Source organism: Lactuca sativa, chromosome 2, assembly GCF_002870075.4.
Source record: "Lactuca sativa cultivar Salinas chromosome 2, Lsat_Salinas_v11, whole genome shotgun sequence".
NCBI lineage: Eukaryota > Viridiplantae > Streptophyta > Magnoliopsida > Asterales > Asteraceae > Lactuca > Lactuca sativa.
In genome coordinates, this window is record NC_056624.2 from 211,429,660 (window position 1) to 211,453,258 (window position 23,599).

At 35.1% G+C, this 23,599-nt stretch overlaps 3 protein-coding genes across 5 annotated transcripts; 2 read left to right on the forward strand and 1 right to left on the reverse strand.

Moving 5' to 3' along the window:
- Nucleotides 1-9,910: 9,910 nt before the first annotated feature.
- LOC111888263 (serine/arginine-rich splicing factor RS2Z33) lies at nt 9,911-13,018 on the forward strand. The gene is made up of 7 exons (XM_023884402.3): nt 9,911-10,061; nt 10,985-11,096; nt 11,653-11,692; nt 11,789-11,884; nt 11,983-12,227; nt 12,303-12,401; nt 12,511-13,018. Exons 2-7 carry the CDS (start codon nt 10,990-10,992, stop codon nt 12,878-12,880), a joined length of 957 nt encoding a protein of 318 aa, XP_023740170.1. The 5' UTR covers nt 9,911-10,061; nt 10,985-10,989; the 3' UTR covers nt 12,881-13,018.
- Nucleotides 13,019-15,801: 2,783 nt separating this feature from the next.
- Nucleotides 15,802-19,749, forward strand: LOC111888275 (uncharacterized). Of its 3 annotated transcripts, none has more exons than XM_023884416.3 (6): nt 15,802-16,091; nt 16,636-16,716; nt 16,829-17,155; nt 17,248-18,880; nt 18,993-19,199; nt 19,268-19,749. In XM_023884416.3, the coding sequence occupies exons 3-6, from the start codon at nt 16,869-16,871 to the stop codon at nt 19,580-19,582; spliced, it is 2,442 nt and encodes an 813-aa protein (XP_023740184.1). In that variant the 5' UTR covers nt 15,802-16,091; nt 16,636-16,716; nt 16,829-16,868; the 3' UTR covers nt 19,583-19,749. The 3 variants fall into 3 exon arrangements, with proteins under 3 accessions (XP_023740184.1, XP_023740186.1, XP_023740185.1); XM_023884417.3 differs by lacking the exon at nt 15,802-16,091 and adding an exon at nt 16,143-16,178; XM_023884418.3 differs by lacking the exon at nt 16,636-16,716.
- Nucleotides 19,750-20,544: 795 nt separating this feature from the next.
- On the reverse strand, nt 20,545-22,978 carry LOC111888287 (glutathione S-transferase L3). The gene is made up of 10 exons (XM_023884439.3): nt 22,668-22,978; nt 22,420-22,491; nt 22,111-22,171; nt 21,934-22,020; nt 21,727-21,825; nt 21,533-21,635; nt 21,362-21,438; nt 21,175-21,282; nt 20,957-21,037; nt 20,545-20,827 (listed from the first exon to the last, which is right to left on the reverse strand). Exons 1-10 carry the CDS (start codon nt 22,859-22,861, stop codon nt 20,816-20,818), a joined length of 894 nt encoding a protein of 297 aa, XP_023740207.1. The 5' UTR covers nt 22,862-22,978; the 3' UTR covers nt 20,545-20,815.
- Nucleotides 22,979-23,599: the final 621 nt, after the last annotated feature.

Genomic DNA, 23,599 nt, shown 5'->3' on the forward strand with positions numbered 1-23,599 from the left:
TGGATTGGAGTGTTATTGCACGAATGCTGCTTGCTTTGTGATTTGTGGAACTCTTAGATGATGGGAGTCAGGTACTAAGTGAATATGGTGGTATTCATAAGGTGGATGGCTGGCATTATGGGGAGTTCTTTAGCAGCTAATAGCAGTGTGAGTTCAGGAACCTAGGTGAGCCTAGGGAGTGTTGCAACGGTTTTAGTCGCGTTGTTTAGTGAGATTTGGTGCATCTGTTTGAGTAAGTGTGGAAGGTAGTATTGGGACCGTACTACTGAAAGCACAAGATCTATACTCGAATAGGGGAGAGTCTTGGAGAATCTAATAAGCTTGTGATAGGAGGATCTTTGGGTGTGTTCGAGTCATTGGCATGTTGTAGTTCAATTTGGTGATGGGTGCTCGGGGAGAAGGTTCATGCTCTGGTTTCGGCTCAAGTGCAGGTGTCGATGAGCGAACAAATATGGGAATTCATCTCATCGGTGATTACTCGTGGTATTATGGAGTAGACTCATGTAATCTTTTGGTTTAGTTAACGAGGAGATTTTGGAAATCGTGGGTGAACGCTTGGGCGCGATCCGTGTTAAGGATTTGGCTAATGTTGGAGCTTACACTCTTTCATGCTGTGAGCGAGAGATTGATTCGAGCACATAGGCAATAGGGGGCAGATCAGGTGCGAGCAAGGGAAGGTCCCTGGGAGAGAACCAAGGTTTCAGATCAACGATTCGGAGGCCAGCGGGGCCAGGGTCAGTGCGACACGTGCGAGAAACTGTACGATGGAGCTTGTCGTTCCAGGGGTATGGGTTGTTACAAGTGTAGCAAGATTGATCATGTCAATAGGGATTGTCCTCAGGGGGCAAGCCCGTTATGTTTTCTCTACGACCATGTGGCCCACACGACCACCTTATTACCCTCAATATCCACACCACCCTCCACCGTACAAGCCACAATTTCCACAACAATATCATCCTCTATTTCCACCTCAAGATCCTCTTCAGTAGTTCTGCTCTCTTCCTGATAATCGAGAACGATGTTATATTTTAAGCCTGGGGAGGGGCTTTTCATTTTATTTTTCTCTCGTTTTTGCTTTCATCTAATTTTTTTTTTAAAAAGAACGAAATTTTTTTCTTTCTATTATGTTTTTAATATTCTTGCATCTCAAATTTTGCATTGCATAATTTTCAAAAAAAAATGTTTGTTTTGATCCAATCCAAGCAACCGAATCTTCTTCAAACAGTTTATTTGGTAAGTGAGTCGTATGCCTTGAGATTAGACTTGCTCTTTTTTATTGAAAATCTCAAAGCAAACTAACCACACACGAACACAACTCCCGAAGCTACTCGTGCAAACAAAATTTTCAAACAAAAATTTCATTTAAAATCACATAATTCTCATAACAAATTTCACAAAAATCTCATTTATTTAATTTACAAATTGCAACTCCATAACAGTTTGATTAAAATTCAAGATCCTCAAAACATAATTCTTTCACTGGTGTGTACAATCAAGCCGGTGCCTTCCTGCGATGCTAAGAAAAACCTAAAACACATAACACATAACACGGTAAGCACGAAGCTTAGTGAGTTCCCCAAAATACCACACATATCTCAATAGCCTCTCATGGTTATACTCAGATAAGACCCTCCGGTCAATGTGTCTAAGTGGGACCCTCCGGTCCCACAACTCGGGTGGACCCTCCGGTCCTAACTCAAGAAGCTCATAATAATAATACTCAACATAAATAAAAAAAACATAATGCAGAATATCACAATACACATATAAGCACATAAGAACTAAGTCCAAACTCTCACTCATTAGGTCTAAAGGTAGCCCACTAACCAACCCATCAATAAACTAAAACCCATTGGGCCCACCAAGGCCCAATAATAAATGGTCTTTCCCGAGGCTCAACTCTCAAATCTAATGGCAAGCCCAACCCAAGGGCCCAAAGCACACACACACACACACACACACACACATATATATATATATATATATATATATATATATATATATATATATATATATATATATATATATATATATATATATATATTCCTCTGGTCCAAAACTCTAGTGCAACAAGCCCAAACTCTAGGCCCAACACTCAAGGCCCAAAATAAGACTTAGCCCAAAAGTCCACAGTGAGGTCATGCGGGGCTTACCTCCCTTAGTACGCTCAGCGTACTCACGAATCCATATTACTCATCGGGGACCCTTGGTTAGTACGCAGGGCGTACTGGAATTACACTCAACGTACTTCCCAAATTCACTCTTTCTACTCATTTGGTCTTAAACTATTAAGACCTTGGCCCTGGAATGGCTCTTACTCCATAAATCCAGTGACTTTAAGCCTTGGAATGGCTGATAAGGTCACAAACATACAAAACTTTCACTATTTTATCACAAAATGCTCATATCTCGTGCATTGCTTGATTCCAACGTCTAAGTCTTGATTTTTATGACATTACACCACTAAATACACTCAAAGGGGTTGATCAAAGTATTTGGAGCTCAATTTCTCATAAAGTCTCCAACTTTTGGGACAAAAACCCAAAAATACTCTACTAAGATGCACAAATCAAAAGAGTGAGAAAGTTTGAAGCTTTATACCTCAATATGAAGCTCCCAACATAGATATGCTCAGATCCAAGGGCCTGGACTCTCACTCCTTCTTCTCCAAAGCTTCTTCTTCACTCCAAGAACACACAAAACACACAAAGGCTCCTAAATGCACTCACAAGCTCCATGAACGAAGGTTTAGGGTTTAAGAGGGTTTGAAATCTGAGGATGGTGGCCAGGAATGAGGTCGTCTCATTCTTTATATAGGGACACACCCAAAATTAGGGTTTTCACTCTGTGCCTAGTACACCTAGCGTACTAGGTGGCTCCGCTTAAAAATCACGCGCATGAGTACGCTAAGTGTACACACATGTACACCCAACATACTCAGCCGCCACCTTTCTCAAAAAAGGGATTATTCCTGCCAAAACTTCAAACTTCCATTGCTTCCTCGATATAACTCCGTTTCCAATGAACCTCATATCCACGGAAAGGTGACGAGATGCCCTACGCTCCTAGCAACTCGTCACAACCCCGTGACTTCCTCATACCCGTGCTGCAGCCCACGAACCCTAATCACGGACGATCTGAAACAGGATGTTACACGGGCCAGTAAACCCGAGGAATTTCTCTAAATCTAGCACACCAAGGTCATATGACCTGGATGTGTTGGTTGGAAGCCCGTTACATGGATTTCAAAGAAATCCATGAGATTTATTTGTAGGAAAAATATAATTAGATGGTATGTATATATTTATGTTTATAGTTTAATTGAATAATATGCATTATTGTATTGTAACGCCCGTAGATCTGGGCTAGACAATTTAGAGGCAATAAGTGTCGAAAATGACTTTTTCGTAAAAATATTATTTAGAATAAATAATATTAACCAAGTTGTAGAATATGTCAAAAGGTTTCCGTAGATATAAAGAACGCCGAAATCCGAGTTATAACGAAGAAGTTATGGCTCGTCGAAGTTTTGCGGCAAAACCGGCACGACACTGGGAAGAGTAAATAGTGAATTTATGATAGAATACTTTTTGGCCTTAGTAATCTAAACAAAAGTTGTAGTGTGCGTTAAACCGAGAACATACAAAAAAAGAACGCCCAAATATGACTTCGTATGAGGAAGTTATGAATTTTCTAAGATTTAGCTTAGTAGTGCACGACCCAAAACTCGAATTTTAGTTTGAGCGGTTTTTGGCTTACATGACCTAAATAAGAGTTGAATATGTCATTAATAGGAACTCAACGGTAACAGACGAAAACGGAGTCCGTATGAAGGAGTTATGAATTCTTCGCGGTTATTTAATAGTCTAATCTCCTCGCACTGTTAAATTTAAGATCAGTCGAGAATTAGCCGACGAAGTCTAAATGAAAGTTGTAGATCTTGTTTTTAAATACGCGTGGAAAAAAAGAACGTCAAAAGCGGAGCTCGTATGCGAAAGTTATGAATTTTTGAAAATCGGTTGATTTCCACCCTGTGTGCGATGCCACGTGTCAGCACCAGGCTGCGCCTGGCTTACGACGTGAATATCAAAAATTCACGACGTGAACCTTTCTCCAGCCCCTATAAATAAGTGGTGAGGCCTTCATTCATTCTCACACCTTCCTACTTCTTCCTCTCTCTCTAGAACCTCTCTCTAGCCCCCGAAACCCCCCGAAAAGCATGGGAACCTCCTTAGCACGAGCCGGAAGCCCTGGAGTGCTCGACGGCTCCGAGAAAAAGAGTCTTTCGGCTCGGGAACGCTGCTCCAGCGGAGCCCGGTTTTGAGAAAAAAATGCTATAAGTGAGCTACACCTAACTTATCTTTAGTATAACTTATGTTTCAATATAATAATGTTATTAGGACCTTATAATAAATATTTGGGCTATTATTATGAGTTATATAAGTGTCATTATAATATCTTTTTAACCACTCACGGTACGGGGGATCCGGTTTGGAGGGCCGCTTGGGTTGTTGGATTCAGAAGTGCTTATATGCCAAAATGATCATGCCCTCCGGTGTTCCATGTCTGGCCTCGTCTGTATATAGTGGGGTGAAAAGTATTGTGTTAAAGCTTATATAATAGTAATAATAGCTAGAATATTAATTATTCTTGGTTAACGTTAGACTAAACCCTAGTGATATTGATACTAGGTTTTGTCGAGGAAAATTATTTTAAGAGTAACGAAGTGCTGTCCGAGTACCGAGTCGCCACCTAGTCAAGTGAATGCATAGTTACTTTCATCTTACACATAGATATGAAGTATTTTATATAAATTATGTGCTATGTGTGTATACTGTTTGAATACTTGTTGTCTATGCTGGATGAAACGATTTCATACATGTTTTAAATGATTTAAGCTATATATGTATTTTATATCTACGAAAATGTTGGGTAAAACATGGGTAGATGAAATAGTTGATGTGAAATAAAATGATGAGAGATAGGTGATGATAGGAAGGTGATGATAATTAGGTGAGGATGGATAGGTGATGATGAATCGATGATGTAGGATGAAAGATACTATAACCTTGTCCGACAATTTGGAGATGTAGTCATCTACCAGAGTATAGATGGCGACCACGGACTATTATAGACAACCCCGTGGAAACACCAGCAGGCTCATAACCTGTAGGTGATGAATTACGAGTTCAGGCGATGTTGTAACTATGTATTCATGTGATGATACTCTAACCCTTAATATGAATTACGAGTTCAGGCGATGTTGTAACTACGTATTCATGTGATGATACTCTAACCCTTACTATGAATTACGAGTTCAGGCGATGTTGTAACTATGTATTCATGTGATGATACTTTAACCCTTACTATGAATTACGAGTTCAGACGATGTTGTAACTACGTATTCATGCGATGATACCCCAACCCTTACTAGGCACATATGGAGGGAGTAATACCCGAATCATTGTTGTCTATGGGATGTAGGAGATGATCCTTAGGAACGAACATATAAGGAAATACGATGTAAAGAGACGAGTGGTAAATACGATATAGGAGATGACCCTTACGATAGTTCTTTAGGGAATATTAAATGAAGAAAATAGGGATGGGTAATCGGGTTAATTGTTTGACATGTATTATGTGAAGAAACAAATTAACTATATTATTGTGGGTTGAAAACCCTATGTACTCACCATGTTTTCCAACCTGACCCACTCAGTTTAATTGTATTACAGGTGTCGATATAAAGCTACACTACACTGGGAGATTAAGGAGATGTAAATCACTAGTGATAATGAATGTACGTTCTGTTTATGCTTATGTTTTTGTATTGACGATGACATCCTAAATGTTTTAAAATGAATAAAAATACTTTTCTTTGGAAATACTTTGATAACGTATTTATCATGAAAAATACTTTTCTTCGTAAATAATTTGATAACATATTTATCATGTTTTACTGGGAACAATTTCTGCAACATTTTTGTTAAAGGAGGCACTCTGATTTTTTTTATAAAGCATAAGCAAAATCGGTTTTTTCTGGCCGTAAAAATGGGGATGTCACATGTATGTACTCAAGTTAGTAAAAACGCTTAGCTGCCAAAAGATCCCATTGGACTTGGATTTGAACTTATGACATTGGAACTGACTGTTAACTACTTTGACTGGTGTAAGTGGTTTGAAATATCTATCCAATCTGGGTAAATTTTAAGGAATTTTTAGATTTTTTTTAGAAAAAAGTTGTTGTTAATCAACAAATAGTTGGAGTCGGTCATTGTCATATTTTGTGAAATAAAGACGGTTGAGCATATTTTTCATCATATGTGTTTTCACGAGAGTAACTCCACAACTTGTTCCTTGTGTTGACTCAATTCTAGTCAAAGTGAACAAGTGTTGTGACTTTGGATTCTCTTGCATTAGGGAGTGGCCAAAAGCTTTGTTTTTACTATTATATAATATTGTGAAACTAATGCCAAGTTAACTCAAGGCACAACAGGTACATTCTCAACTATGCTACAAAAATGAGGTTAATTGGGTTGGATATTTTTCATGTTTGTTTTCGTTATTACGTTAAGTTTCAAAAGTTTGGATTTTGATTTTCCTTTGTTCTGCGTTCTTTTATTCTCATTAGTCTAAACTTTTCTTGTTCTTTCTTGAGGACAAGAAAGGGTTCAAGCTCGGGGAGATTTGTTAGGTGCATAAATTACACCTTTTCATAGGTTAATTTCATGTTTATTTATAGCATTGCATTGCATTTTTAGTGTAACTTTCATGCATTTTGCATTAAGGGACATTATCGAGGATCTATCGATATTTCACCATTTTTTGTGGATGTTTCAGGGTAATTTGAAGATTGGAGTATGCTTAGGATGTTCGAGGGAAGCTCTGGTGAAATTTCGGAGCTAAGTTGAAGAAATGAAAAAAAAATCAGAAATCGACTATATTGTACTGCGTTACACGACGCGTGCTTTGGCAAGGCATACATTACGCAGCTGTGTTTTGCATGTAATTCAGCACGGGATAACCATTACACGGCCGTGTAACGGCAATGCATGCGTTACACGGGGCATGTAACGTGATCTTATGGATTTTGAAATTGTAACTTCCAATTTATCTTTGGTGGCTGGCACATTGAGACATAACTTCGACTTGGGATTTGGAGAGGGCGATTTTGGGAGATCATATCACTACTTAGCACTTTGGACACACTTTAATTTGCATTTTATAAGTTGATTTGAAGATCAAATCAAGTTGAATTTTTAGTTTGAGTTAGCCATGTGTGGCTATCTTCTCTATCATTTCTGATTCCAAATTCTTACGTGTTTGTTGTTAGATTGTAACTTGCACCTGATTTTATGTTTATCATCAAGTAATCTTTGATTTGGTCTTAAACATATGTTTGATTGGTTCTATTTTCACTTGATCAATGAATCAGAGTTTTTATCAATCTAGTTAGTCAAATTGTGAAATTCGTATATGTTTTATGATTTGATGTTAGTAACATGCACTTGATTGGTTGTAAATAGATCAAAATTAGTGTAATCAAAGATTAGATATTCATATTCCCAAACTTATGAGGAATGTTGGATATTGTTGGTAATTGTTGCAAAAACTTAATGTCATTTAGTAATTTGATGCAAGAGCCTATTTGAATTAAATTAACTAAATTAAGTTTTATTTGAAGAAAATATTCTGAATGAAATGCTTTTGTTAACTTGGATATTAGAGTTTATTAATATCTAAATACCAACCTAGATTGAACATGAATTATAGTCATATTATATCTACAACATAACACATACAATGGAATCAGAATCAGAAATGTCTTTCACTTATTAAATTTTAGTATAAATTTTGTTTGTTTATGAAGTTCAATTTGCAGTCATACAAAACCCCCCATTTTAACATTGATTGTATGATGTGTGAGAATATGGCTAAATAAGAAATCTTGTATTCCTGTGGACTGACCCTGTTTACTCTATACTATCTTTAGTGTACGTAGTAGTAGTAGCAGTGACTTGTACTTTATTATTATTATTTTATCCCATTATTTGTTGGTTTGACCACCAAACAGTGTGTGGTACTTTGGGGAACTCACTAAGTTTTGACTTATAGTTTCAGTTTTATGTTTCAGGTACTTTAGATGACCATGGGAAAAGCGACGACATGATCATGCACATCCTCTTGGTTTTGATGATACTAATTCGAGACACTCTGATATATATGATTTCTATTTTTGAGAACAATGTTTTGTAAACGTTTGGTTTTGCTTTGGGTTTTGTTTGAAAACAACGATTCTTATTGATTTAAAAATGAAACATTTTATCGTGATTTTTGGGACATTACAAAAATTGAGTCGACAAAAGTGTCAACTTAGTCGACATGGGTGTTAGTAGGACTGTATATAGTCGTACCTTAACCAAAGTATCACAAAGGAACACGACAAAGGTGGTACATCAACACACTGAAAACATTGTTATATAATTTGTTTAAAAAAAATCATTTATCAATTCATAACCGAACTAACATATTTTTTTAACAACTAACATATACCCACTAAATTCTACTCCTAAACTACTTTTTCAGTCCACTACAGGACTTGAACTCTCATAACCACTTAAGGGAGAGACAATATCAACACCTTGCTACTGTTATGCCAAACACACTTTTCCATCGAACTAAGGGGACATTTGGTTTGTTGGAATTATAAGGAATTATAATCCAATTTCAACACTTTCTTATGTTTGGTTTAAGCTTTGAAAAGAACTAGATTCCTGAACGAGTCAAACTTTTCTTCCATTGAGTGAAAATAAATTATATCCAAAATAAATTATCCTTTTTATTTTTAACAATACATATGAAACCCCTCTACCACCACCACAACCGCCACCACCACCTTCGTGATTACCCCACATCATTGCCAAGACCACCACCCATGATTACCGCCTAGTTGTCTTTATTACTCTTGCATGTATTTGTATGTATGTTTGGGCGGGGCCCGTTATATGTGTAAGACGATGCCCATTACATGTTATTAACAGACCTGTACCGTGCAGGACCCAATGTATGTATGGTATGTGATATTTTAGGGACTCACTAACCCTTGCGCTTACAGTTTATGTTTATGGTTTTAGGTTCATCTGGTTTGAAGTGGAAGGGCCTGTCATGATCGCACAACATCCACCGATGTTCCACATTCAATGATTTTGATTTTTGTACTCTGATAACTATTTTCTACATTGTCACACTTGATTGGTTTTTGAAATGAATGATTGATGGTTTTGGTTGACTTAAAAATAAAAATTTTACTTAGTATTTTTGGGATGTTACATCTACCACCACTATCTCCTCCTCCACTACCACCACCACTCACCTTCGCTATCAGCATGACCTCCGCCATCACCACCTACCACCTCTGCCACCACCACCTACCACCACCTCCATCACCACCATCAGTCATCACCATCTCCACTACAAACCACATCACCATCCACACTACCACTACCACCACCATCTTCCACCATTGTCACAACCACGACTTACTATTTTTCTTAATTTATATAATATATGCTTATATATAAGTTATAAAACAAAATAAAATGAAGCAAAAAACAAGGACAATTATGCTATTTTATATTATTTCAATTCTATTTCTAGCCAACCAAACAAATATATAAAATTAGATTCAAATCTCATTTAATGTCAACCAAACAAAACATGAAATTGAATTACAATTCCTTATAGATTTCAATTTTTTGATAAATTTCAAATATTTAAAAACATTATACGATCCAAATGCCACCTAAGAAACTTGTTATATGATTTTTTTAAACCTTTTAAATAATATATTTTCAATTTGAAAACTAATCAGGAGATGGATGCATTGTATTTTATATTTTTTTAATATACCTAAAAAAATCCAAATAAAAAAATAAAAAAAAACTGCGGATTTGGACATCCAATCGCTATATAAATCAGTCAAAGTCTTTTATCTCTTTCCGGACTCCCAAAAAGCGAGAAACTCAAATCTAGGGTTTTGTACGAACTTCCGCCTTCTTCAGGTACCTCCTTGTGTGCGGGCATCTGGTTTTTCGATATTCTTTACTACTTGTGCGCTTATATGCAATACTTGAATCGATATAATTTCAAAGGTTTTAGTTTGGTGGATCTGGATCTGTTAACTTCATGTTTTTTCTCCTTACTTTACATTCAGGATATTCTTTTGTTCTTCTTGATTATTATATGTTTCTGTGTTGATATAAAAACAATCTGTATAATCTTTCTAACCTCTTTGGTGTTTTAGACGACTTGGCTATAAATTACGCTCTCTTCGGGAAAAGCGAACGGATTGTCTTGGACTTCGAAATTGATATTTATTTTCAATTTTTAACAGAATTTGTTTCCTTTAATAAGGATGGTTCAAACCTTGGAGGTTTACTTGCTTTGATCTATCAAAGCGCTTTCTTTACATTCAACATGCAAATCATACAAAATTTCTACTTGTGTCAATAAAAGAGTCACCGGTTCCTCTACATGCTCTTTAATGTTTCAATTGAGCAATTCATCCTAATAATCTTTAACTCTTTTGTAACCTTATTGTCTTTAGTTAGGAGTGATAGCCATCATCATTTAAGAATTTAGTCTTTCTGATGGAAAAGAACAATAAAATATGACAATTTTTTAACTTCTAATTTTTGTATTTGCTAAAATGTTTGGGGATGCATAGTCAGATGTCTGAACAAGTAAATTTTTACGAATTCTTGGGTACATGGGTTGTATTGTATGCTTACTTGGGAACTTGGTGTACATGTTACATTGCCTAAATGTCCACCCATTTGCAATTATCATCAAAATAGTGCAAAGAGGGATTCTGATTTGTTCATTAAGCTATGTTTTATTCTCTTATAAAGATTCAAGGTGGTTGTTTGCTTCTGAAAAAATTGTTTGATGTTATTGCTTTTTAATAATCTTTATTGTTATGTAGGAAATATGCCTCGTTATGATGATCGCCATGGCAGCACTCGTCTCTATGTTGGCCACCTGGCTTCACGTACAAGATCGCGTGATTTGGAAGACATTTTTAGCAGATATGGAAGGTTAGCATTCAACTATCAACTATTATTAACACTCTATTTCTGTGATCTGTCTGTTTGATATAGTTATGCATATCCCTCTATGTTCATCATGTTACATAAGCCTCAATGATGTCTATGCACCATTGTACCTTCCTTTATTCACTTTTGGGTAGTACTAGTAGTTTTGCATAGCCCTTTTCCTTCTTGGACATTCTACTTGAAGGTGTGTACAAAACTAAACCATTGCCATTACTGGCTTAGTTTTTGATATATTCAACAACCCCTCGTTTTAAAAAAGAAAAAAAAAAGTGCCATCCATCAAGTAAAAAAATTAACTTGAATGATCTTTATGAAGGTCTATGGTGAGAGGTTGCCCTTGGTGGGGAGATTCTGTAGGGAGACTTTTGGCGAATCTTTCTAAATTGTTTTGCGTGTTTTTTTGATGGAAATGGCAAACAATCTCAAAACTGGTGTTTAGTTCATCTTTGAGGGGCGAAGTAAACGTATCAAAACCCTTTGTGGGTACTTAATGTCATGATGTGATGGCCTTACTATTTCTGGAATCCATTTAACGCAGAATACGCGATGTGGATATGAAGCGCGACTTTGCCTTTGTGGTATGTAATTTTTCTTTCTCTTTTTTTTAATATTCCACCCCTTATCTTGATATATTTTACCGTTTCCCTCCTCTCTCTCTGTTTATACCCTTATAGGAATTCAGCGATGCAAGAGATGCTGATGATGCAAGATATAGCTTAAATGGTCGTGATGTTGATGGAAGCCGAATAGTGGTGGAGTTTGCTAAAGGGGTAAATCAATAATGAAATTTCCAAAATTTTGATATAATTTTTTTTTTCTTGTGACAATTAAAATACATATATATATATATTTTTTTGTAATTTAATAGGCTCCACGTGGCGGTGGCGGCGGCGGGCGTGATGGTGGTGGTCGTGACGGTGGTGGCCGTGATGGTGGTTCTCGTGAGTTTCTTGGGAGAGGTCCTCCACCGGGGTCAGGGCGGTGCTTTAATTGTGGGCTTGATGGGCATTGGGCTCGTGACTGTAAAGCTGGTGATTGGAAGAACAAATGCTATCGATGTGGTGAACGTGGTCATATAGAAAGGAATTGTCAAAATAGCCCAAAGAAAGTCAAGTAAGCTATTTTATTAATTATTATTAGTATTTGATTAATGAAAAATTTAATTTTGTTTGTTTGTTTGTTATCAAGTGCTGATAGCAGGCGTGGAAGAAGTTACTCGCGGACCCCATCGCCACCTAGGCGTGGAAGAAGCCGCAGTCGTAGTTTTAGCAGGAGTCGCAGCTACAGGTTACTTTGTCTTTATTGTTAAATGCTAGAAATACCCACATGCTTTCATTTATTTGTGTAATATTTTAATTATTAATTAGTGTTATTTTGATTGAATTATGTATAATAGCCAATCAAGGTCACCTGTAAAGCGGGAGAGGGAGAGAGAGAGGAGCATTGAACGTGCAGAAAGAAGATCGAGAAGCCCAAGGAGACACAGGGGGGCTTCACCACCACCATCGAAAGGGAGGAAGCGCAGCAGCAGCCCATCGCCTGATGACAGAACCGCCGCCCTGCAACCATCACGATCACCATCGCCGTCACCAAGGCGGCCCAAGAGTAGGAGTCCCATGGAGGGTGATGATGGTGTCCCTGTTGAAGAAAATGGACACAGTAGGAGCCCTAGCCCTGCTCCTAGAGGCAATGGTGGGACTGGGACACCTGTTGAGGAGGATGATGATGTCAACAATGCTTCACCAGAGGGGAGTGAATCTGGTTAAATCAAAATGGTGAATTTGCCAACTTTTTAAGGATTGAGGAAATATATTCTCAACTATGACTTTCTTGATTTTGGACTAGTATGAGTGATGGATGATGATGTTAAACAAGATATAACTGGAGCTACTTGATTTGTTATATTTTTTTTCTGTTTTTCGACTTCTTTTTTCTGCTTTAGGGATGTTAAATGATGGAAATGTCCCAAAACAATCTAGGCTTAAATAATTCACTTGTTTTAACAAAATTTAAAATCGACTAATCATTTGTAATTATCGGATATAATTATGTTAGTAGATGCAAATAATGGTCTCCCTTTTACAAATCAGCATGCTTCAATCCTTCCCACTGAAATACTTTACATTTGTTAATTTAACATTACATTTTACCGAAGTTTTAAAATTCGGTTTATATCAGCCTGTAAGGAAACTGGTCAACCAGCATCAGTTTAATGCATATTTTTAGACTGGAATGAACTTTTGTTACCTTTTTTTACATCTATTTAAACATTTATTTTGATTTCTAATACTTATATCGACCAACTTTATAGACACTCAAAATAACAAAAAATTCTTTATATCAAATCTTTAATACGTTTTTGTCTATTGTTTAAGTAGTGTGGTTTTGTTACTAAAAATGGTAAATATAATAAAGTTTTTTTTATGTGTTTAAATCTAAAACTATATTTTGGTTTGTTATTACCTTTTATGTTTTTTTTTGATGTATTTGATAAGTCTTTCTTTAGAGCTTAAGTAGTGTGGTTTTGTTACTAAAAATGGTAAATATTATGAAGTTTTTTATGTGTTTGTATTCATCTAAAAATATATTTTATTTTGTTATTACATTTTATTTTTCTTTTTTAATGTAATAGGATTGATGTATATATGTATGCAAAAAACTAAAAAAAATTGGAAACGGGATTGATCCAACTGTGAAACCGGGAACCAATCATCAAAACACTACATTTTACAAATTTGTATGATTGACATGGTCACATTCTATGTTTGACAGTTTCCTATGATGTGATTTTGTTTTATGTAATAAAACAATCAATTCTAGTGATCTGTGAATGAGAGCGATTGATTCTCTTAAATAAACCATTTCGTTTCAAATTGAGACAATAAATTTACTATTATTTTTGTTAGAGCGTAACCATCATTTCCACATCAACATCAGGGGTCACATCTGTGCATGGATACACCAATGGAGATACGTATGAATTTTTCAAACAACATTTGAAAATGGCTTCCATACAAGCCAAATGGCACAACACATGAAGAAAATATATATATCTATCATCTTAGTGAAAGGACTGTTTTGTCATAAGTTTTGTACTTGAAGGACTGAATTCATAATTACGAAAAGATGACACCTTTAGACTTTAGTTTAGCCTTTGGACCATGATTAGTGGAAGGATCACAAGCATTTTATATGGGCTTCATGTCGAAGGTATTATGGAAAAGTGGAATGAAGCTCCTGCGTGGACCCCATATCCATATGGATGATGAGATTATGCATAATGCTGCATCATGATGTATGACAAAAGATAAACATAATTGTACCATATACCATGCTTTTCGTATTTAAATTTATATTTTAAAATACATACACAAGCCGCTCTTATCTTGTAAAATACATGATGATGCAAAAATAATTGATCTCTATTTTATCTGTCAAGAAAACATTATCGGTTTATTTTTTGTATTTATCTTATAAAAAACACAATAACTTATGACTGTAGACAATACTTAACAAAACTATAAAAAAAGACGAAATTAGATGAAACTTTTTTCCAAATATATTATTTTAATGTGAGTTTGTTGGTTTCAAACTAACAAATCAAAGTTCAAACCAAATTCAAGCATAAAGCGAGTATTATGTAGTCAATTAAGTAAGTTTTCGGTTTAAGGTTTAGGATTTGAAGAATTTATAACTTATATATTATAATATAAAAATTTTTATTTAGGATTTCTATGAAACTATTATTTTGTTTTTGGTTTTTTTGGTTTTTTTTTTTTAACTATTGATTTTTTTTTTCATTTAAAGGTTTTTATTTTCAAAAAAGCCACTGCGAGTTTTATTTGAAAAACTCCCAAATATAATGTCTTTTTTTTTTTTTTTGAAATATGTCAATTAATATAAATGCAAAATCACTTTTTTAGGTCCAAACCAAAAATTAAACGTCCGTAATAATTTATATATTACTATACGTACCCCCTCCTAAACGGATGGTATTAATTTTGACATTTCATAATTAAAAAGACATTTATTGTGATTCATAAAGTTTTTCACATTTATTAGTAGGTGTTGCTGATTTTGCAAAGTTGCATTCCACTGACAAAACGTTTTTCTTGCTTTTACATGCAATGTAACAAAAAAAGGTAATTAAGTTTTTCAAAATAATTGATGATATCTATTTAGATTGACATTTAATAAAATAAAATTATGTGTAGGGATTAATATTTATGCATACTTTTCCTTTTGACTGAAACCTAAAATTGTGCAAACTCAATTTATATATTATGGTACTACATTTACAAACTTATTTTATGAATCCACTATTGGTTATGAATTTTTTTTTAACAAACAGAAAATTATATGTACATAATTAAAGAACAAACTGTATAAAAATAGATTTACAAATCTGAAAATTCTAATGTGTATCGTCTTTTATATATCAAGTCACGATAAAACATAAAATTTATATCCTTATTGTGTGTAAAAAATAAAAAAATTAAAACATTTGATCTTGATAGGTAAATATGTTACTTTTTTCAAAATAGTTTGATGTATTAATTATTATTATTATTATCTCAAATTATTAAATTAAATGTTGTAAACTTAAACGTGAAATTATCAAAAAATTAACAAAGTTTAGAAAGAAGATGAAGGTACACCGATAACTCCTGCACCCGTGCGCTCTCGATCCCTACACCGAAAAAAGTACGCTCCTCCCTTCCGCCGTCTCCGCGGCATCGAAACTTTCAAATTTTACAGTTATGAACAAAACCACCCCCTCGACTTTTGGCTCTTTCAATCCACCCCTAATTGCGAGCCAACAAAGCACAAAAAGATGACCACAACCACAAAAGCAGACTCCATTGCCATTTCCTTTTTTCTTTCACTTCCATTCCACCTTCTTCTTTCCTTCTCTATCAACGCTTTTTCTATATGCAACACCCACCGCTGGCTAGTTCTTCATCAGCGCCATTATCGGTAACTCTCCAACTCTATCACAAGTCGGGTGCATTGCATTTTGTGTGTATAATTGCGTCTGTGACTTTATGGGGTTTGATCAATCACGTATGTTGAGTTATTTATTACATGATTTTGATTTGACTTGTTCATGTTAATTCGCTCTCAATCAGTACTCCTATTTTTGAAATTTGAAAGGGATGGTTGTGGTGATTTCGACTTGTTCATGTTAATTCCCCCTCACTTTCGGGGGGTTTCAATTGATATCTGAGTTTTTAGGGTTTTAGGGATTTCTTGTTTTTGAGAGAATTAGGGTTTCAGAATATCAGAGAAATGAAGACGACGAGGGTACTTTGGTCCTTTTTTCCCACATGAACAGTTTGATATATGTATGTAGAAAAGCTACTGACACATGTTATTCGATCATAAATGAAATCCACGTTTATTGATTCTTTCAGGGTTCTGTTTTTCATGATTATAAAAAGGGTTTTCTGAAGTCAATGTCAGCATGTATTGTTTTACTATCAGAGTAATTTATAGTTGCCGTTTCTTTTGTGGAATTTAGGGTTTAATGCATTGGAATTTTCAACTTGTGGGCTCTTACTTCTCTACATCTTCTTCATCATTTTGAAACAATCCCATCTGGGTAATGTCTGAATGCAATCACACTAGCTTATTTCTAAAAGCTCTTCTTGTGTTCTTCATTTCAATTATCGATAGTTTGACCATTTTGCTAATCAATTTCTATATAATTTCAGGTAGTTTTGTGATTAGTAAAAATTTACAAGGGATAGAAAGATGAAAAAGCTCTTCTTTTTCAAGTCATCCACATCTAACAATCAAGCACCATCTCAATCCAAAGAGAATTCATTTGGAGATGGAGTTCAAGATACCCATAAATCAAGATCTAAAAAGGCTGCATTTGAAGATCAAAATCAGATTCAAACTAGTCCACATCTTAGAAGGAGTCGCTCATTTTCTTCAGGAACTTTTGTTGATAGTGTGATGCTCAGAACTCAAAGTGACTCTGCTTGTAGCAGCAGCAGTAATGTCTCTCACAAGCAATCTGCTCCTCGTTCTTCACGGTTAGCCATTCTTTGTAAATATATACCTTTTTTTTTTTAAAAAAAAATTGTGATGGTTTTTGATTTTGTGTTGTTATTTTTGATTGTTTCAGTCGAGCTCTTACCCCCGAGAGGCATTCAAGGGCAAAATGGTTTGAAGAAAATACCGGAGTCGATAATGTTTCATTAGAAAGCTCATCTTATTGCTCAACAAATGCATCAAACAAGATTCTTGATCGATACATTGATGGTGAACAATATCAAGAAAAGATTAACAGAAACAACAATTCCAACATTAAAGGTCATCATTCTCAAAATGGTGGTGGAAAAAGACCACCAAGATTCCAATATGCAGCACCATCATCACCACCACCACCTACTGCTACCGAAGGTGGTGGTTTGACACAGAAACCGAGGTCACATTCCTTCAGAGACCCTAACAGAGAATCCAAACTCTACATGTCTACTAGAGATTGGGTTGAAAATGGGGTTGTTCATGGATCCCCAAGAAAATTAGCAAAACAAGTGATCGAAAGGCTTTCTCAGTCTCGTGTTTTGCCAAGGGTTGACTCGAAAGACTTCGAACATGACATTCCAATCACATTAGAAGATATCTATGGTGGGTCCCACAATCATTTGTCTCCAGATGGGCTTGATGATGATGATGATTGCAGTAGGGTTTTGGAATATGAGGAATCAGAAGAAGCTGATGAGGTCTCTTTACTAAGGGCGGAATTGCATTCCCGGACTCGGAAACTGGAAAAAGAGAAGAAGGAGTTGCAGGCGGCATTGGAAAAGGAATTGGATAGGCGGTCAACCGAATGGTCAATGAAGCTTGAAAAATACCAAATGGAAGAGCATAGGTTGAGAGAGAGGGTAAGGGAGCTTGCTGAACAAAACGTGTCTCTTCAAAGGGAAGTATCATTGTATGGTGAAAGGGAGTTAGATAGTCAAAGTAGGGTTGAGCATTCGGGTCAACAAGTCAAGGATTTGACTTTAAGGATGGAGGAAGTAGCTGAGGAGAATCAAAATCTACATCAAAATCTTTCTGAGTTACAAGATAAATACAGAGCAGCTGAAGAGGATAGGGATTGTTTCAAAAGAAACTACATTGAGAAAGAAAAAGAATGCAAGGAGTTGCATAGGGCTGTTACAAGACTTCTCAGAACTTGCAATGAACAAGAGAAAACAATTGAAGGGTTGCGTGAAGGAGTTAGTAAAGAAGTGAGGAAAAATGGTTCATTGGAGAATAGTAACTTTGACCAAGAACTGCGGTCAAAGTTGCAGATGGAGCAGTTGAGGTTAACCGGGGTTGAACAGGCTTTGAGAAAGGAGGTGGAATCTTATAGGGTTGAGGTAGATTCTCTTAGGCATGAAAATATAAACCTTTTACACCGTTTAAAAGGTAGTTCAAAGGAAAATGGCTTTTCCGCCTTGAAGCTTGATCAGGAACTATGGAGCCGTGTTCATTGCTTGCAAAATCAAGGAATGTGTTTGATTAAAGATGGTGTGGTTTTATGCTCAAAGTTATTGGAAAATATCAAAGCAAGAGCATGTCATTCCTCTTTGGAAACCAATGAAGCATTACAGAATGGGTTAGATAGTCAATTGATCATGGAAGCTGATATGAAACTTCAAGGTTTTAAAAGGGGAGCTGAAAGCTTAACAAGGAGTTTGCAGACTGTGTCTGATGTGGTACGTGACAAGTCCAAGTCCTCCACAGGAACTTCAGACAGCGAATCTCAGGTAAAAAAATATATATATATAATCCAACTTTTAAGTTTTATTAATGTAAATTGTCGTTTTTATACAGTTTAATGTAGAGTGTTATTATTATATTATATTTAAACTTGTGCAGGATGTTGGAAAGTCTGATTTGAAAGCAGAAGCTTTGATAACAAGTTTACTGAGGGAAAAACTGTACGCGAAAGAGGTAGATGTAGAGCGGCTGGAGGCTGAGCTGGCAACTGCTGTCAGAGGAAACGATATTCTGAGATGTGAAGTTGAAAATGCAATGGATACGCTTTCTTGTATAACTCACAAGATGAAAGAGCTTGAGATGCAGGTAGGCAATTCTGGAAAACAAACGAACCCTAATTTTAGAAAACAAAACTAATTTGTGTTAACAAACAGGTGATGAAAAAGGATGAGGGGATTTATCGACTGCAAAACAATCTGCAGGATTGCAAAAAGGAACTGTCGATTGTGAATGGGATCTTACCGAAAGTTTCAGAGGAACGGGATATGATGTGGGAGGAGGTGCAGAGGTACAGCGAGAATAACATGCTTTTGAGTTCGGAAGTTGGGATGTTGAAGAAGAAGGTGGAAGCGCTTGATGAGGATGTGTTGATGAAAGAAGGTCAGATTACGATTCTGAAAGATGCGCTTGGGAAGCCCTTTGATCTTCTTTCCAGTCCTGTTCCTAGCGGAGGAGGATTCTTGTTATAATAGTTACTTTCTCGCTGTTCATACGCCAATAATTTTGTGTGGATTTTTTTTTTTTTTTTTTCTTAAAAACAGTTTGGGATTTTGGTTTCTTTGTAAGTAAACTGGTAAATGATATGATAGTTTGTGAACAAATCAACAAAAGGGTTGAGGACATTTTTTACCGGTAAGTGGCTTAACTAACTCTGGTTTGGTTGTGGATTCTTTTTTTTTTTTTTTTTTTTTTTTTTTTTTTTTTTAGTTTTTAAGAGAAATTTTCTGAAATAAAATGAAAAGTTAGAAAACGCGTTTGATTCCATATTTTTTCAAAGTATTTCTAAAAAATAAATTTTCCAATTATTCAATTTATATATAAAAAAAATTAAAAAACCCTACTTCCTACCCACCGTCATCCAAACTCACACTCCCCACCTATCAACTATGTAGCACAATTAAACTGAAAGTTTAAGAATAGCCTAATGTAAAATGTTATTTCCAGTAAAATGTAAGGACATAGTCATTCATGGATCATTTATGTGATTGTACTATTACATGGAGATTATATCTGTAATTTCTACATTTCTTGAGATTATACAGGGGCATTTATGAAATTATGCAAATCAATAACACATGGACCATTTCTTAATTTTTGCATTTCCTTGCGAACAATGCACAATATTTGCTAAATTTTGTGTAGGTAATATGTTTAATATTATATTATTTGAAATAACTAGAACTGGAAAATGGAACTGATAAAAAGTTCAATCAGTTTTAACCAGACATTTTCTAAATTTTCTAGTAAAAACGATAACTCCATTATTATTATTATTATTATTATTATTATTATTATTATTTTTTTTTTTTTTTTTTTCTGAAAACAATCAGTTTTAACAAGGTAATATGTCTATTTGTTTGTTATGTATATGCATCTTGATAGGTCCTCAAGGACTACTCAGGGTTTTAAGGCATACATTATAAATAATTGGTGAACAAAACTTAAAACAATGATTGTGATATATGCATAATGGATATAAGTATTCGTATATGTATATGGACATAACCAACCACATAATAACAAGTTGGTCAATCTTAAAAATCAGATTTACCAAATCTCCTCATTACATGTTATTTCTTGAACAAATTATTCTTCATTTCATATAAAAAGTAACAGCAATTTTTTTTTGAGTTCCTGCAATGTTTCTGGTGCAATCACTCTGCAGCAAGCTCTTGTCTTCTTCTGTGGTTAGACCTTTAACCTTATTTGGGAGACTGCATAATCAAGAAAAACAACACAATGTTTGACATAATTTATTACATATTTCAGGTCAGGCGTAAATAAATCTTTGAAAACAGAAGATTAAGACACTAGACTGTTAATTCATAATTGGGTACCCATACCAAAAAACGTTTCTTGTAGCTCTCTACAAGTTCCTTTGGATCACGTCTTGTTTGGTTGAAATCCTCATTTTTGTTCATTTCCTGCAACACAAACACAAACACAAACACAAACACAAACACAAAAGCATTAGACATTTAGACATTAGACTAGATAGATGGTACAACAAATCTTGCATACAGTACAAGCTCTTTAAAGAGTGAGCAGTGAGTAGTAGTACCTCAATCCATGCTGCAAGTTTTGGCCTACCCACCTTAATATCATAATTTTTCACATCTACCAAATATGGCTGAAATCTTTCTATAAATGGAGCATAAGCTATATCCACCTGTACATTAATTATTCAAGAATCTCATGACTCAACAGCATCAATTATCAAAAGTAATAAAATTGGTGAAAATACTTACCAGGCTCAACTGACCTAGAAAGAATGGTCCATCATCAAACTTGGAAAGAGCATTCTCAATATAATCAAAAGCAGCACCTGTTGAAGTTATATATATTTATATTTAGTTTTAAATTTTCAAAACTGGTCTTTAATTTCAAAAGGAAATAGTAATGCAGGATATATATACTACCAGCTTCATCAACCCCATCTCCCTTGAAAGAGGTGGTCACGGATTTATTGAATGTATCAGTGTATGATAGCAACTCTTCTCCAAATTCTTTTTTAAGAGGATCCTATATTGTAGTTTTGTAATTATAAGTGACTGAATCAGCTTAGTCTTTTAAAGATTAGGGCAATTAATTTCACTTATGGATGAAATCTTACATCAGGATAGAGTGAAGGTCCTTCGAAATTGGTGTTGATATATTTAATGAGATCAAGACTCTCTCCCTTTACTTCATTCCTGTGTTCTAAAGCAGGCACCTTTTAACATAACAACACACCACAGCTTAAATTTCATGAAAGTTTGCTTTGTGTGTTTGTACTCTGTGCATTGTTGTTTGTATCCAATCAAAAAAAGTAAAAAAACACCTTGTTTGGTGGGTAAACTTTCTCCTTGTACCAATCTGGTCTGTTATGTAGATCAATAGGAACTAATTTAATCTTTTCCTGTAATCCCTGTTCATAATTTAACAGCAACGGGTAAATATCATGTAATAATCAAAAGGATTTTTAAGTAATAGTGATTGATAGAGAGAGAGGGAGAGCCTTGCAATTCCGAGTAATCCACACGCGTTGGGCATACGGGCAAGTGTAAGATACATACAGCCTAAGCAAGAGAATTCAGGAAATTTATCTTTAGAGAACGAATCTAGTTTCAGATAAGTACAATTAAAAAATGCATATGGGAACTCCAGTTCCATTTTCAGAATTGGAATTTGGAATCAAAGCAAATTTAGTTTGGATTTTGATGAAAAGGAACTCCGATTCCAACTCCAATATGTGAATTCCGTTTGGACGATCTAGGCCAGGTTCATTTGGGCATTTTAACAAACAGTTGGTGATTCATAAGTTTACCTAGTGGTTCCATCAAAGACTGGAGGTGGTTCTGAAGTAGAATCAAGAGCAGGCGGAAGATCCTCTTGCACACTTCCAACAACAGCCAAGAAATCCAAATCAGATATTAGAATTTAGAAACAGAGAATCTACCATCCTAGTTGATTACAAGAGCTCTAAACTTATGAAACAAATTTGAAATTTCTTTAAATCTTTTAAAAGCTTCTTTACGGGTTTCTCGATTAAGAAAAAAGATGCGGATATATTACCTAGTAGACATTGTTGTTGCTAGAACCAAGAGGTTGTTGTGAAGCTTTTGCCGATGAAATGTTAAAGGCGTTGGGGAGAGAGCGATGTTATTACGACCATGAAGAATGGAAACAGAGGCGACATTCCGTGGTGGTGGGGAGTGAGAAAGAGAGTGAAAGAGATGATAATAGCAGCTTAGATTCAACGCAGCCATTTTTATGATTTGATGTTCAAGTAGTAATAACAGTATCTGATTTTGATGTACAACTCTGCCTTCACCTTCGTTTGTGAACTTGAATCAACCACGTTGATCTCCGTACTTAACCTTCATTATTCGTTCCTTTTAAAAAAAATGTTGTATTTGAAAATTTGTTCTAGTAGTCTACTACAAAATTCATATAGAAATTCTTTTTATATAAAATGATTTTTATAAAAATCAAATATACTTTAAAAAGTTTAGTATAATGTTGAACAGAAGACCTCTTTGTGTCAACTTGGATTTATCTAGAGTTAAATGTCTACAAAAAAAAAAAAAGAAAAAAAAAAGAAAAAAAAAGATTGCTTTTGTTATTAACCATCACTTCATTAGACTTATCAATTTCCTTTAACAAAAGTTTTAATCAGGGGCTTCAATTAGAGGTGGTCAAGGAGTCAATGAGGTAACGAATTGTCCACGTACTTATATCTTTACCAAATGATTGATCATCTTTTGGGAAAAACATTCTAAATGAGAATACTCATGACAATGTATTTTTATTTTTTATAATAACAAAATATTTAAAGTATTTACATAACAATAATAACCGATCAAAAGTCTCTCTATTGAGATATTTTTATTTTTGTTGGCGGGACATGTCTATTTAACCAAACTACCAAAGTATAACAATTGGTTCTGAGGTGCTATCTTGAGGTTTCGGAGTGTAAACATATACGTATTTTAGGTCTATAATGA